Source organism: Symphalangus syndactylus, chromosome 5 (genome assembly GCF_028878055.3).
Source record: "Symphalangus syndactylus isolate Jambi chromosome 5, NHGRI_mSymSyn1-v2.1_pri, whole genome shotgun sequence".
Taxonomy (NCBI): Eukaryota; Metazoa; Chordata; class Mammalia; order Primates; family Hylobatidae; genus Symphalangus; species Symphalangus syndactylus.
Window position 1 is genome coordinate 48,818,112 of NC_072427.2, and position 16,852 is coordinate 48,834,963.

General features: G+C 38.7%; 1 protein-coding gene across 3 annotated transcripts in view; it reads right to left on the reverse strand.

Annotated features, from left to right (window-relative positions):
• The window catches only part of LOC129482486 (protein FRG1-like), a 75,623-nt gene that overhangs the window by 26,030 nt on the left and 32,741 nt on the right, over nucleotides 1–16,852 (reverse strand). For 2 of the 3 annotated variants that reach the window (XM_055278388.2, XM_055278387.2), the window contains exons 4-7: nucleotides 16,442–16,556; nucleotides 14,086–14,190; nucleotides 5,155–5,246; nucleotides 4,067–4,177 (exon numbers count right to left, since the gene is read on the reverse strand). In XM_055278388.2, coding sequence (XP_055134363.1) covers nucleotides 4,067–4,177; nucleotides 5,155–5,246; nucleotides 14,086–14,190; nucleotides 16,442–16,556 — 423 coding nt within the window. Of the gene's footprint in view, nucleotides 1–2,789; nucleotides 2,907–4,066; nucleotides 4,178–5,154; nucleotides 5,247–14,085; nucleotides 14,191–16,441; nucleotides 16,557–16,852 lie in introns of those variants that run through there. The other variant, XM_055278386.2, reaches the window with a different exon arrangement.

Below are 16,852 nucleotides of genomic sequence, written 5' to 3' on the forward strand. Positions count from 1 at the left end.
CCACAGGCATATGCCACCACCATACCCAGCTTATTTTTTATCAGGTTGGTGCAAGAGTAATTGCGGGTTTTGCCATTGAAAGTAATGGCAAAACCCGCAATTACTTTTGATACCACCCTAATAATTTTTTGTGGAGACAGGGTCTTGACCTGTTGTCTAGGCTGGTTTCCAACTCCTGGGCTCGAGTGACCCTCCTGCCTTGGCCTCTAAAAGTGCTGGGATTACAGATGGGAGCCACTGAACCAAGCTACTTTGTATAATTTTTAACATAAACATAAATATTTTGAGAAATAGAAATGTTAAAACCCTTAGAGGAAAATATATTGTCTACAATAGAAAAAAAATCAAACAAAATACAACAAATACAACAAAAAATTATCAAAATTTTCAGAGGAACAAAACAAAATCTAGCTTTACAATCTTCAGAATTCAAGCCCATTATATCAAATATACAAAGAAACATATTCAAAGAAAAAGGCAATCAATAGAGACTGACCTCGAGATGACCCAGATGTTGGAATTAGTGTGGATTTTTAAAGTAGTTATTGTAATTCTTAGTAATATCAAAACCCCAAAAACCCTTAAGATAAATGGATAGGAAATCACAGCAGAGAAGAAGAAACTATAGTAATAACAAAGGCTCAAGTGGAAATTCTAAAAGTGAAAAAGTTTTCGAAATTAAAAAATAATAATCAGTTGTGTTCAGGAGCAGCTTGGAGGTGGTAAAGAGTCAATGAACCTTAAAATACAATTGAAATAATTCAATCTGAAAAATGTGAGCAGTCATAGTTTGGGGTGAGGGAGCTTTTCCTTTGGTTAGTGCTTTTAGGTAATCTTGGTTTTGATAAGATTACTAGACTGATCTGTCAGGGTCATGTTAAGCCAGAGTTTATCTTGGTTTTAGTAGTGCTTTAAACAAAACTCATGATATCCTTGTGTACAAGATGGAAGAAGAGTGGACCAGATGAGAATATTTAGATGCAGTCATTCTTAACCTCCGTTGCCCTCCCAGTGGTCTAGCTGGGGTTTGTATAAAGTGGAATGGGAGGAATAGGGAAGAAGCCCCCACCTACCCTCTCCCCTTGTCCACTTGTCCTCCTTCACTAGTGGATAAAGTCCACGGGAACAAGCAGGTTATTTTAAATATGTATCTTCTGTTGTCAAAATCTGTAATTAGTTCTGCTTGCTGGACTGGGGACAGGAACCAAGGGAACACGAGGGTGAACGAGTTGACATGGTGTCCAGGAACACACTGTGCCTACAATGCAGAATGTTTGTGTCAGGAAAGCCAGGCAGCAGACAGATGGTCTCAGATACCAAGCTAGTGTTGGGAAGCAGGGAAGCAAGATTCAGTCTCTTGAAGGCGATGTTCCTCACTGTTTGGTTTGTATCACTTGCTTCAGAATGACCTGGAGTACTTGTTAAAATTCAAATTTTGAGCCCAGTCCTAGACCTCCTAAGCCTGCATCTCTACGGATGGGTCTCAGTAGTCGACATTGGAAACGTGCAGGTCCCTAGGAGATGCTTATGCATACAGATTTGAACTGTTGTGTTTACGGGTTAGGGAGCTGGCAAAAGCAAGGAATATACCAAGCCCTTAGGTGGGAAGGCTCCATAACCTTGGCACTGTTAGCATTCTGGGCGGAACAGGATTCTGCCACATGCTTCACAGCATCCCTAGCCTCTACCCTCTAACACCGTATTCCAGTTGTGAAAACCAAAAATGTCGCCTGGGAGGCAAAATAGTCACCAGTTGGGAACCGGAACCACTGCTTTGTGGGATCAGAGTGGTTACTTTGTTCCCAATCCAAGGATCAGAACACACGATGAGAGAAAGTCCAGCTATTGGAACTGGAGTGCCAAGTTGAAGCTAGACCTATAACAAAAGCTCCAAAAGCTCCTTTATAGGGCTGATCCCATGCCTCAGCTACCTAGCTTGTACAGATGCCATGTAACTCTAGATTCGGTGACGGAATTTAAAGGCTAGAACTAGATAGGGTCTTTCAGATTAGGCCAGCACGCAACGTGGACTTTTGACATTATCCAGATGCTTGAACCAACCTCAGTCCTGAGGCAGAATTTCCCGTGGCATCTGATACACAGCCTGGATTTGGAGCACTCACTGGGATTAGATGCCACGGGAATATTGTGTTTAGGAACTCTGAAACAGACAGGCTTCAACAAAGCAGACCTAAGCAACACGTAGCGTCTGAACTTCTTTATCAGCTTCCATTCCAGCCCACGAGGACAAAGGCATCACAGATATATCCACTGTGGCTAACCTGTCCTCAGCAGGGAGCTTCCCCAATACTACTCTCCCCTCTGTTCTGAGCCTACTTGCTCCTTTGCAATGTTTCCACTCTCTGTCCCACTCCCTAATGGATGATTTGTCCTCTCTGCCTAGCCCCTAGTTCTGATATTTGAATTGTCTGTGATCTGGGTAGTACTTAGGAGGTAGAACCAAAGCCTTGTTGATCGGATTGGAAGTTTCTAACTTCCTATTAAAGGCACTGATTAAGCATCTATCATATAAGGTAAAGTAAGATTATGATCCAGTAAGACAGATTCCACAAGTAGCGCAGGAAGAATTGGTTTCCAGTACACTTCATGCTTCAGGACAGGAAATCCAGAAAAAAATTCTGTGGTACGTTAAGTGTGTACTCTAAGTTTCATTTCCATGTGAAAAACTGTAGTTAGCTAAAAAGTACATCCATGAAGAATCCTGATTAAACTTGTTTAATCCTGTTAAACTAGCTGCTAGCTAAAAAATCATTTCACAACAACTCAAGAACTCTGTAAAAGCATTTCCTCTGAATATTTTATTCAGAAAAAAAAACACAAAAAGATAAGGCAGAAACAAAAATCCCGGTCACTTGCAGTATCTGTCGGCTTTCAATTTGGTTCTCCTGTTTAAACAAAGAAAAATAGTAAAACTAATCTATGTAAAACATGCCATATATATTCAACTGCTACTAAATATAAAAAGCTTTAAAACTGTGTGTTCAATTTTGGTTATTATATCACCACAACACTTATACTAAAATATGTATACTTTTAAATTTCGTTTCTATAAAAAATGGATTCTAATCTTCTAAAAGTTATTTCCTAATATTCAATAAATGTTGCCTAAGGGCTTTTTCAATCCAAATAGCAATTTTAACTATTCCGGAATTTAGGGGTGCTTTAACTTTCCATTTAACAGGGTGAGAATGCTGTATTATTAAAAGTGATAAAAGTTACAGGACATAGAGCTTATTCCGTTTTAGAGTCCACATCCTGATTATATTTTATGTCCTTTTCTTGATTTCTTACAACTAGATACATATTCATTTGCTCAGCTGGAAAAAATTCTTAACATTATTTACTGACTTTAGGTATGAACTCTACCAGCTAGTTAACAAGAAGTATGTAATTAAACATTGCCTTTATCAAGTAATGTAAAAAAAGGGTAAGAGTAACTTTGCAACATAGGACTTGAATGAGCGGCTGGTGATTATCAAAATCTGGCACTTGATTTATACTTGTACACTCACAGCTAAACGTCTCTACCTGTTTTTCTATGTTGCAAATCTAGGACCTTATCTACATAGGAAGAGTAATAAATATTAATAATGTGCTATGATAAACATCCTGCACTCTTCAAAATCTTAAAACTGCTTCAATTTCACTTGTTTAGCTTTTATACTTAGTTTTTTAGTTGATCTATGCTTATTTTAAGGAACCTGAACTACTCTAACAGAATCCACATAATTTTTATATTAGTCAAACTGGTTCTTTCTAACTCTGGTTCTAATAGTTATAAAAAGATAATGATAAATTTATGAAGTAGATACAGTCAAATCTGAATTTCTTAAAGTATATACTTAGAATCGGTTATAATTTTTAGATATTCCTTCTTGACAGTCTTCTCCCAAAGTTATGATGTCCTCTCTAGGTAATACTGCCACACTCATAAATTAGAAATAAAGACAAAAATGTGAAAACTACAGTAATTTAAGAGAATACAGGTTTTCTACATGCCATTTCTATTGGTTACTGAAAATAGGGGAGATAAGTAAATAGCTACCTGTCCAGAAGCGTCTCATGCAAAAATCCATCTTTCTGAGCCTTTTTAAGAATTTCACTGTCTTCTTTACTTATTTTAAGTTTGTGGTCTTGGAAGCTCTGAAATTTCTTTCTGCAAAGAAAATGTCTTCATTGAAAAATACCTCAAACTCTGATTATACATATTTACTATTAAATTTATAAATACTGTTAATTTTTCACTTATTAAAAAAGTCTAATTGTAGGCCAGGCACAGTGGCTCATGCCTGCAATCTCAGCACTTTGGGAGGCCAAGGCAGGCGCATCACTCGAGGTCAGGAGTTCGAGAACAGCCTGGCCAACATGGTGAAACTCCGTCTCTACCAAAAATACAAAAATTAGCCGAGCGTAATGGCACGTGCCTGTAGTCCCAGCTACTCGGGAGGCTGAGGCAGGAGAATCACATGAACCTGGGAGGCGGAGGTTGCGATGAGCTGAGATCGTGGCACTGCACTCCAGTCTGGGGGACAGAGCGAGACTCCATCTTGGGGAAGAAAAAAAAGTCTAATTGTACTTTTTTCAATAAGTTGGAGCTTTTGAACAACAAAGATGACCTTTGTGACCTCTCAAGAGGAGGGCCACTCATTGACTGGGTAGCACAAGGCCCCACTTCTATTAGGGCATGCTGGCTGGAGTCCCCTGTGTCCTGGCCATAGCGCAGCATTTGACTGGCATCACGCCCATTCTATGAATGAATAGAGAGATTGACTAACCCGAGTGACTAGCTTTGGGAGCTGGTAGGATGATTAGGAAAACTGAACCCTCAAGAAAAGAAAAGCATTTAGCTCAGTGCTCTGTCCTAGAGGCTACATTGTGTTGCCTCTTCTTGTCTATCAGTTTTCATTTTTTCAGACAGGGTCTTTTTCTGTCGCCCAGGCTGGAATGCAGTGGTGATCAGGGCTCACTGCAGCCTTGACTCCTGGGCTCAAACAATCCTCCTGTCTCAGCCTCCCGAGTAGCTGGGCCTACAGGCATGCACCATCCCCAACTAATTAGGTAATTTATTTTTAAAGCACTTTCAGAAGCACTTCACTGCCAAATCTGTAGGTCTAAAAGGAAAAGCATACATACACATAATTGATTTCACATTGTTTTACATTTCCTTTGTCTTCTTCTGGAATGTCATCTTTTTTCTTGATTTCTCTTTCAGCACAGGATCTAATCTAGATACTGGAAAAGAGAATCCAATGGGTTATATGTTTATCTTCCACCTTCCCCACTTTACATATCACATAAGAACATTCGAGATGATTTCTTATGCAGAAGAAAAAATTAACTGAGCAACCATATTCAGAAAAAGACAGGTTCTGGCTATGTGTTTTTACTTCATACATATAATCTATATGAGTAAGTGCCATCACATGCTTCCTCCGCAGCCCTGGTGTCAGAAACACTACAGACAAAATTATTTCAGAAACATTTTACACATCAGATCCTGCTAGGCAATAAAGCAATCATTAAGTAATTTAATATTGTCCTCCAAGTGAATACACTAGGATCAAATTATCCCTATTAGACAAGTGTTCATTTGATCAGATTGAAAGCTTAATAGCTATTTTACATTGCACAGACTATTACCAAAGTATTAAAACTTTCAACGTTAAACAACTTTTTTTTTTTTTTTTTTTTTTTTTTTTTTATTATACTTTAGGGTTTTAGGGTACATGTGCACAATGTGCAGGTTTGTTACATATGTATCCATGTGCCATGTTGATTTCCTGCACCCGTTAATTCGTCATTTAGCATTAGGTGTATCTCCTAATGCTGTCCCTCCCCCCTCCCCCCACCCCACAACAGTCCCCGGAGCGTGATGTTCCCCTTCCTGTGTCCATGAGTTCTCATTGTTCAATTCCCACCTATGAGTGAGAACATGCGGTGTTTGGTTTTTTGTCCTTGCGATAGTTTACTGAGAATGATGTTTTCCAGTTTCATCCATGTCCCTACAAAGGACACGAACTCATCATTTTTTATGGCTGCATAGTATTCCATGGTGTATATGTGCCACATTTTCTTAATCCAGTCTATCGTTGTTGGACATTTGGGTTGGTTCCAACTCTTTGCTATTGTGAATAGTGCCGCAATAAACATACGTGTGCATGTGTCTTTATAGCAGCATGATTTATAGTCCTTTGGGTATATACCCAGTAATGGGATGGCTGGGTCAAATGGTATTTCTAGTTCGAGATCCCTGAGGAATCGCCACACTGACTTCCACAATGGTTGAACTAGTTTACAGTCCCACCAACAGTGTAAAAGTGTTCCTATTTCTCCACATCCTCTCCAGCACCTGTTGTTTCCTGATTTTTTAATGATGGCCATTCTAACTGGTGTGAGATGGTATCTCACTGTGGTTTTGATTTGCATTTCTCTGATGGCCAGTGATGATGAGCATTTCTTCATGTGTTTTTTGGCTGCATAAATGTCTTCTTTTGAGAAGTGTCTGTTCGTGTCCTCTGCCCACTTTTTGATGGGGTTGTTTGTTTTTTTCTTGTAAATTTGTTTGAGTTCATTGTAGATTCTGGATATTAGCCCTTTGTCAGATGAGTAGGCTGCAAAAATTTTCTCCCATTGTGTAGGTTGCCTGTTCACTCTGATGATAGTTTCTTTTGCTGTGCAGAAGCTCTTTAGTTTAATGAGATCCCATTTGTCGATTTTGGCTTTTGTTGCCATTGCTTTTGGTGTTTTAGACATGAAGTCCTTGCCCACGCCTATGTCCTGAATGGTATTGCCTAGGTTTTCTTGTAGGATTTTAATGGTTTTAGGTCTAACATATAAGTCTTTAATCCATCTTGAATTAATTTTTGTATAAGGTGTAAGGAAGGGATCCAGTTGCAGCTTTCTACATATGGCTAGCCAGTTTTCCCAGCACCATTTATTAAATAGGGAATCCTTTCCCCATTTCTTGTTTTTGTCAGGTTTGTCAAAGATCAGATAGTTGTAGCTATGCGGCATCATTTCTGAGGGCTGTGTTCTGTTCCATTGATCTATGTCTCTGTTGTGGTACCAGTACCATGCTGTTTTGGTTACTGTAGCCTTGTAGTATAGTTTAAAGTCAGGTAGTGTGATGCCTCCAGCTTTGTTCTTTTGGCTTAGGATTGACTTGGCGATGCGGGCTCTTTTTTGGTTCCATATGAACTTTAAAGTAGTTTTTTCCAATTCTGTGAAGAAAGTCATTGGTAGCTTGATGGGGATGGCATTGAATCTATAAATTACCTTGGGCAGTATGGCCATTTTCACGATATTGATTCTTCCAACCCATGAGCATGGAATGTTCTTCCATTTGTTTGTATCCTCTTTTATTTCATTGAGCAGTGGTTTGTAGTTCTCCTTGAAGACGTCCTTCACATCCCTGGTAAGTTGGATTCCTAGGTATTTTATTCTCTTTGAAGCAATTGTGAATGGGAGTTCACTCATGATTTGGCTCTCTGTTTGTCTGTTATTGGTGTACAAGAATGCTTGTGATTTTTGTACATTAATTTTGTATCCTGAGACTTTGCTGAAGTTGCTAATCAGCTTAAGGAGATTTTGGGCTGAGACAATGGGGTTTTCTAGATATACAATCATGTCATCTGCAAACAGGGACAATTTGACTTCCTCTTTTCCTAATTGAATACCCTTTATTTCCTTCTCCTGCCTGATTGCTCTGGCCAGAACTTCCAGCACTATGTTGAATAGGAGCGGTGAGAGAGGGCATCCCTGTCTTGTGCCAGTTTTCAGAGGGAATGCTTCCAGTTTTTGCCCATTCAGTATGATATTGGCTGTGGGTTTGTTGTAGATAGCTCTTATTATTTTGAGATACGTCCCATCAATACCTAATTTATTGAGAGTTTTTAGCATGAAGGGTTGTTGAATTTTGTCAAAGGCCTTTTCTGCATCTATTGAGATAATCATGTGGTTTTTGTCTTTGGTTCTGTTTATATGCTGGATTACATTTATTGATTTGCGTATGTTGAACCAGCCTTGCATCCCAGGGATGAAGCCCACTTGATCATGGTGGATAAGCTTTTTGATGTGCTGCTGGATTCGGTTTGCCAGTATTTTATTGAGGATTTTTGCATCAATGTTCATCAAGGATATTGGTCTGAAATTCTCTTTTTTGGTTATGTCTCTGCCAGACTTTGGTATCAGGACGATGCTGGCTTCGTAAAATGTGTTAGGGAGGATTCCCTCTTTTTCTATCGATTGGAATAGTTTCAGAAGGAATGGTACCAGTTCCTCCTTGTACCTCTGGTAGAATTCAGCTGTGAATCCATCAGGTCCTGGACTCTTTTTGGTTGGTAAGCTATTGATTATTGCCACAATTTCAGAACCTGTTATTGGTCTATTCAGAGATTCAACTTCTTCCTGGTTTAGTCTTGGGAGGGTGTATTTGTCGAGGAATTTATCCATTTCTTCTAGATTTTCTAGTTTATTTGCATAGAGGTGTTTGTAGTATTCTCTGATGGTAGATTGTATTTCTGTGGGATCGGTGGTGATATCCCCTTTTTCGTTTTTTATGGCATCTATTTGATTCTTCTCTCTTTTCTTCTTTATTAGTCTTGCTAGTGGTCCATCAATTTTGTTGATCTTTTCAAAAAACCAGCTCCTGGATTCATTAATTTTTTGAAGGGTTTTTTGTGTCTCTATTTCCTTCAGTTCTGCTCTGATTTTAGTTATTTCTAGCCTTCTGCTAGCTTTTGAATGTGTTTGCTCTTGCTTTTCTAGTTCTTTTCATTGTGATGTTAGGGTGTCAATTTTGGATCTTTCCTGCTTTCTCTTGTGGGCATTTAGTGCTATAAATTTCCCTCTACACACTGCTTTGAACGTGTCCCAGAGATTCTGGTATGTTGTGTCTTTGTTCTCGTTGGTTTCAAAGAACATCTTTATTTCTGCCTTCATTTCATTATGTACCCAATAGTCATTCAGGAGCAGGTTGTTCAGTTTCCATGTAGTTGAGCGGTTTTGACTGAGTTTCTTAATCCTGAGTTCTAGTTTGATTGCACTGTGGTCTGAGAGACAGTTTGTTATAATCTCTGTTCTTTTACATTTGCTGAGAAGAGCTTTACTTCCAACTATGTGGTCAATTTTGGAATAGGTGTGGTGTGGTGCTGAAAAAAATGTATATTCTGTTGATTTGGGGTGGAGAGTTCTGTAGATGTCTATTAGGTCCACTTTATGTAGAGCTGAGTTCAATTCCTGGATATCCTTGTTAACTGGCTTCTGCATTCTTCGCGTAGTTCTCGAAACTTGGCTTTCAGCTCCATCATCTCCTTTAAGCCCTTCTCTCCATTGGTTATTCTAGTTATCCATTCTTCTAATTTTTTTTCAAAGTTTTTAACTTCTTTGCTATTGTTTTGAATTTCCTCTCGTAGCTCAGAGTAGTTTGATCGTCTGAAGCCTTCTTCTCTCAACTCATCAAAGTCATCCTCCATCCAGCTTTGTTCCGTTGCTGGTGAGGAACTGCGTTCCTTTGGAGGAGGAGAGGTGCTCTGTTTTTTAGAGTTTCCAGTTTTTTTGGTCTGTTTTTTCCCCATCTTTGTGGTTTTGTCTACTTTTTGTCTTCGATGATGGTGATGTACAGATGGGTTTTTCGTGTGGATGTCCTTTCTGTTTGTTAATTTTCCTTCTACCAGACAAGACCCTCAGCTGCAGGTCTGTTGGAGTTTACTAGAGGTCCACTCCAGACCCTGTTTGGCTGGGTGTCAGCACCGGTGGCTGCAGAACAGCGGATTTTCGTGAGACCACAAATTCAGCTATCTGATAGTTCCTCTGAAAGTTTTGTCTCAGAGGAGTACCCGGTTGAATGAGGTGTCAGTCTGTCCCACTGGGGGGGTGCCTCCCAGTTAGGCTGCTCAGGGGTGAGGGACCCACTTTAGGAGGCAGTCTGTCCGTTCTCAGATCTCCAGCTGCGTGCTGGGAGAACCACTACTCTCTTCAAAGCTGTCAGTCAGACAGGGACATTTAAGTCTGTGGAGGTTCTCGCTGAGTTTTTGGTTGTCTGTGCCCTGCCCCCAGAGGTGGAGCCTACAGAGGCAGGCGGGCCTCCTTGAGCTGTGGTGGGCTCCACCCAGTTCGAGCTTCCTGGCTGCTTTGTTTACCTAAGCAAGCCTGGGCAATGGCGGGCGCCCCTCCCCCAGCCTCGTTGCCGCCTTGCAGCGTGATCTCAGACTGCTGTGCTAGCAATCAGCGAGAATCTGTGGGCATAGGACCCTCCGAGCCAGGTGCGGGACACAATCTCCTAGTGTGCCGTTTTTCCAGGCCCGTTGGAAAAGCGCAGTATTAGGACGGGACTGACCCGATATTCCAGGTGCCGTCTGTTTTCCCTTTCTTTGACTAGGAAAGGGAACTCCCTGACCCCTTGCGCTTCCCGAGTGAGGCAATGCCTCGCCCTGCTTCAGCTCGCGCACAGTGCGCTTCACCGACTGTCCTGCACCCACTGTTAGGCACTCCCTAGTGAGATGAAACCGGTACCTCAAGCAGAAATGCAGAAATCACCCGTCTTCTGTGTCGCTGGGGCTGGGAGCTGGAGACCGGAGCTGTTCCTATTCGGCCATCTTGGCTCCACCCCTCTATCAATTTTCATTCCAGTTGAATACTAAGAGACAATCTTATGATAGAAGATAATGGTTTCCTCCTAAGACTGGAGACATTGCAGGAATAGGAAATCTTCCCCTTTCATTCGACAATTATGCTGGTGCGTGAAAGTCTACTAAAGTAAGTGAGGGATGGGGAAGCACTTCTGGAGAATTGTGGAAGCCTGCTAGAGCATGTAGAGTTTTATGTCAACATGCCAGGGGTTTGGTCTAGGTCCTGTTGCTCACCATACAGAATGCCAGTCACTAAGATGAGTTTCGCCAGGAAAGAAGGCAATTGGAGGCCGGGCACGGTGGCTCACGCCTGTAATCCCAGCACTTTGGGAGGCCGAGGTGGGTGGATCACGAGGTCAGGAGATCAAGACCACAGTGAAACCCCGTCTCTACTAAAAATACAAAAAATTAGCTGGGCGCGGTGGCAGGCACCTGTAGTCCCAGCTACTCGGAGACGCTGACGAAAACAACTTTTTTTTTTTTTTTGAGACGGAGTCTCGCTCTTTCACCCAGGCTGGAGTGCAGTGGCGCAATCTCGGCTCACTGCAGGCTCTGCCCCCCGGGGTTCACGCCATTCTCCTGCCTCAGCCTCCCGTAAACAACTTGTTTTTAATTAATTGGAACCCACCTCTTTTACTAGCTTCTTATATCCTCCTAAGTTTGAATAGATGTTTACTATCACATGTTATAAGTTAATTGATCTGCATTCAACAATTAGGATCACCCACAGAACAGGCAATTGGCAATGGTAAGGACTCATGTCTCCTAAGGGAGATCTGTGGCCAGAGTCCAGTTCCAGGGCTGCTTAGAAAGTGATGACAAATAACGTGTTTGTGCCAATGACATCTTTGTGACAGTTTTGATTAGAGGGGTCCCAGACCTGAAAACACTCCCTGCTAGGGTCTGTAACACAATGCTACCTTTAGTAAGAGGGATCTGTGTTCTGGTAGATAAGGCAAGGTCATAAAGGTGAAGGGCTGACAGAGATTAGAAGAGCCTGCAATTAAATGGTAAGAGAAGAGTCCTAAATAATCACTGTTCAGAGCTTCCAAGTACTTGACTAACCAAAGAGACCCAGAAAACTTTGTATTTCGTCTGAAAATTGCTTTAGTGAAAAATGCAATCATTGTGTATCTTTGTATCTTTGTGTAAGTGCAAAGCACTGCACATATATTTGCAATTGTTGCCTTCAATAACACTTTTGTGATGATATCCAACTGAAAAATAATTTAAACACGATACAATAAAATATAAATAAATAAAATTAAATGTAAGTCACAAACCCATCTGCATTTCCCCAATGACCTGTTTCCGGAGAAGCAATGTGCTATGAAATACTGAGAGTGGCCTCTGGAGTCAGCTGGGCCTGGGTACACATCCTGTTTTACCACACCTTGAAATCACCGTGATTTCCATGAACTGAATGACAAAAACCACGAGGATGTAAGGAGGGTCAGAGGCTGTCTTCCTGTCTGTAAGGCTGAGCTCACATCCACCTCACAGGAGCATTATGGAAATTCAAGATTACAACGCATGTGCCGGATGCATGCAATGAAAAAATATAACATTTCACTTCTCCAAGAAAATACCTACATTTTAGATTGAAATTGTTTGAGCTTTAGATTTGAAATTATCTGAAATCAAGACTATTCTAAAAGAAAATCAAACATATGACCGGAAATCTAACATGAAGAACATACAGAGATTTGATAGATGCTTTTAAATTACACTGGTAGAGAAAAATGTAACACAAATTTTTATGCTCTAATTATAAGAACGAAGGACATTTTAGAAAAGGCATTTGCACCCTCTCTTAGAGCCTTCCACTCTGGCCCCCACAATGCCTTACAGAGCAAATCTGGGTCAGACTGGATGCAACGTATGATTCCCAACAGAGACAAACAAAGCAAGGTTTGGGATGCTCAGTACTGGGACGGAATGCCAAGAAACAGAAAAACCATGTGTCAAGAAGGGGGGAGTTATTCTTTAGACACATCCTAGTATATGTTTATCATTAAAGATCAGTGCCTTTGCTCAGTTCTGGGATGGAATGCCAAGACACAGAAAAGCCATATGTCAAGAATAGGGGAGTTATTCTTTAGACACATCGTGGTATATGTTTATCATTAAAGATCAGTGGCTTTCGTGAGTCTAAAAAATTAAGCCTTAAATGTTTTCATCAAATTCCAGTTAGCTACCTGATTTATCTAGGTTATATTAACAGTATTATTTAGAATTTCACCTTGATATGAAGACGTCTGTGTAACTTTTATAATGATGTAAAACAAAGAGTAGGATTAGGGAGGGCACAGGCCACTGGTGCAATGGATAACACGTCTGACTATGGATGAGGGAATTCAGCCTGGAATAAGGAATTTTTATTTCCAGCTTAGCGATGCACACAAATTTTAAAAGTAAAAAAAAAAATAATGTTTTATGTGATTCATGTTTCTCCTAATGCAAAGAAGACGGGTACTATTAATAAAAATATTTTTAAAATGTAAGGGCTAAGGCCCCAGAAGTTCTGATTTTTTATGTTTTATAGAGTGATTATCATCACAGAATCTCAAGCATTACATAAATACAAATGTGTATACCCCTGACCTGGTAATTCTCCTTCTGGAAATTTATCTTCAGGTCCACCTGCACATCTACAAATTGATGCATATTCAATGTTATGTACTGCAGCACTGTTTATAAGAGCAAAAGACTGGAAACAGCCTAAATTTCCATCTATAAGAGACTAAATAAAGGTACATCCCTAAAATGGAATATTATGTGGTTGTTAAAAAAGAGAAAGAGAGGAAAAGCAAGAAAAAGAGAAAACTTTCTAGATTCAAATTAATAGTAGAAAACTCTCCAAGATACAATTTTAAGGAAAAAAAAATCAAAGTCGAGAAGAATATAGAGGATTCTACCTTTAGTGTAAAATAGTTGAAAATTATAAATATATTCATATGTTTATAAAGAAATTTTAGGAGGCTATAAAAAAAGGGAAAGAGGAACAGGAGCTGGGACACAGGTGAGTAAGACGCATGACAGGCATATGTCTTCACATGCTTTTATTTGAAAATATTGGACCACGTGTACATGTTATCTATTTTAAAAATTAGATTTTAAAATACAAGCAAGAAAACAAGAACATGAAAGCCTAAAGAGAGCATGTGGAACTACCAGAAAAAGATACTAATCCATGGAGATAATGGCAAGGTAGCTCCTAGATGCACTCATTTCTCTACCACATTGTATAAACGAGCCATCAACTATAGGATTTATAATTAAAAATGAGTCTATTTGAAACACCACATTATAAAAAGCTATTAACTAAATCCTTAAAGTGACAGTAAATGATGACTTAACATTTTAAAGAGATACAGTCACATCGCATGTGTGAATGTAGTCATCGGTATAAAATGTCATTGTTACCTTGAGTTACCTTGATCATTTCTTCTTCTCCTGCTGTTTCACTTTTTGCTTCTATGTCCCCTGCTTCATTGCATCTAATAAAGCAGCTATTTGAGGCCAACAAAGCCATTTTCCCCTAAGTGAAACAAAATAACAAAATAGCCATGAGGATACTTGTAGAAGAAACATTAAGTGTTTAGACTGAATTAATTTTTCCTCCCTGATTTAAAAATCACAGAAAATAACTTAGAGAAAAACCTGAAAAATATAATACAAGAACATATAGAAAAGGAAACCAAAATCACCTTTCATTTTACTATTCAAAGATTACCAAAATAAACATTTGTAGTGTATCTTCCTAGTAGGACTAAATTCTAATTAGATAAGGTAAGATTGCTTCCTTTCTAAAAGATCTACTGAAGATAAAACTGATTTAGTTCAGTTTGAAAAATTAACTTTAAAGACAAGAACATAATCATGAATGCATACTTTATTCAAATATAGCATTTTAAGTAAAATTTATTTTCTTCACAATTAGAAAACACAAAAAGGTATATACAATCCTTTGGTGTTTCAAATTTAAGAATCAATGTCTGAGGGAGTTTTGTGTGTGAAAATAAATATTCATATACTTTTTTAGTTGCTTAATGTTTGATGTATTACACTGCTTTCTATTAAACAAAACTTTAAAAACTGATTTTCTTGTGTATCTATATCTGGGTTATAAATTTGGTTAGCTTAACTCCCTTAACAAATATAATGTTTATTTATAACTTGTATTTGGTAGATTTTTTTTGAAAACTTGGAATACCATAACACTTAGACAAAATATTTATAAATACAATGATTACAAAATATGTTAACCTTATATCACATCCAGTTAAAAACTGCTGATAACATGGATTTAATTTCTTAGTCAAGTCACAAGGGCTGGGTGGTCTCTCATCTGGATGGCTCCCGGTGAGCCCTGGAACATGGTGGTGTGGTCCAAGGCGATTTAAACCTGTGCCACAGATTATTCAGCTGAGTCCTTTTTGCAATAGAGTTTTAAGACCCTCTTTCATTTAAATTTAAAATTTTTGAAACTTAGTGTCCTTCCTAAAAATAAAATGAAATGAACTTTCCTAAAGTGTTGTATTATTAGTACTATCTAAGTCATCATCCTGGCCTTATGAAATACTGGCATTTTCTACTGGTGTAACTTTTATTAGAAGTATCTCATCATAACTAGTAGGATCATCTCAAAGGGGTTGCAACAGATTAGCAGGTAATGAAATCAATGTAGTGTTTCCTGAATGGTATTGGGTGGGTGGGGGGGGAAAGGAATATACACAGATACACAGAGGAAGGGGTAAAAGAGAATAAGAAATATCAAGGTGCATAACACATAGATAAGTAAGTATTGTTAAGTACCACTCTTGCTTCAGTTATACATGTATGTGTGCTGGGCTGCAATGTAAAAATGCATTTCTCAATGGATTGGGTCAAAACAGTTTTCAAGTCACTGACTTAAGATTTTATCGTAGGGGATGAGGAAATCAGTCTAAGTGATTACCTCTTTCTGGTGGGATGTTTGTTTAATCTGTCATCTTAGAAAACATTGCTGAGTTCCTATTTTCAGTTCATTATTGTATACTACCAAAGCTGCTACTCAAAGGCTGAGCTTATCTTCTATTTGTTCTGCGTGGTGCCCACTAGTCTTTACTGTTTTTGATATAATTATCTACTTCTTAAAAACTGTTTAGCACTCACATATTTTTGTTCAATCTTTACTTCTCGCACAAACAGAAAAAGGAAATTATGTATTCTGTATCAACAAGGATTTAACAAAACATCCACATACTACAACTGTCTACTTACTAAAATTAAGAATTAGAATGTATCTTTTTTCTTCTAATATTAAAACTATCTTTTTGTACACTATTTTAAGCTTATGAACTGAAAGTCTTTTAGAGATAATTTACTTCAATGAACTATTATTATTTATTTTATGCACAAATTGTCATAACTTGGTCTTAGCTGGCTCCACTGTTCGCTGACAGTCTCGAATGTTTCTGAAAGCATCCATGATTTCTGCTACAAAGAAGATACTTAGGAACTATTCTGTTTTCCTACTCTGAGACCTAAAATTGACAGGTTCTTTAATGGAAATGAGATCCATATCTAGGCAATAAGTGTACACAGAAATAATTGTGGGCAAAAGTACTAATGCTATTTTTGTTACACTCTATTTTGAGATCTCTTTAAGGCTCTATGTTCTTATTGATTTATTCCAATTTAATGTATTATAGTATTGCATCCTACTTTTTCTTTTTAAATATATTATGATTGTTACAGACTTTCTGTTAAACTGACAGGAAGTTTTTATAAACAATAACAGCACTTACATTTTGAAAGACTGGTTCCCACTGTTCTCTTGGTCCAATTGCATCTGAACGCCCAACAACAAGTTCATCTGAATTTATACCAAGATATTGTTCATAGCCAGATTTCAGGGCGATTCTGTATATTAATAAGATAGATAAAAGTTAAAAACTGAGAGAAAATTAATTATAGAACATCAAAACAGGACATGTGTATGTGTGTGGGTGTGTACATATCTAAAATTTCAGACTGGACATATTCCAAGTGTTCAAAAGATGCATGTGGCTGAGTGGTGACTCACTCCTGTAATCTCTGTGCTTTGGGAAGCCAATGGGAGAATTGCTTGAGGCAAGAAATTCAAGATCAGCCTGGACAACAAAGTGAGACCCCATCTCTACAAAAAATTTAAAAAATTAGCTGGGAATGGTGGTGTG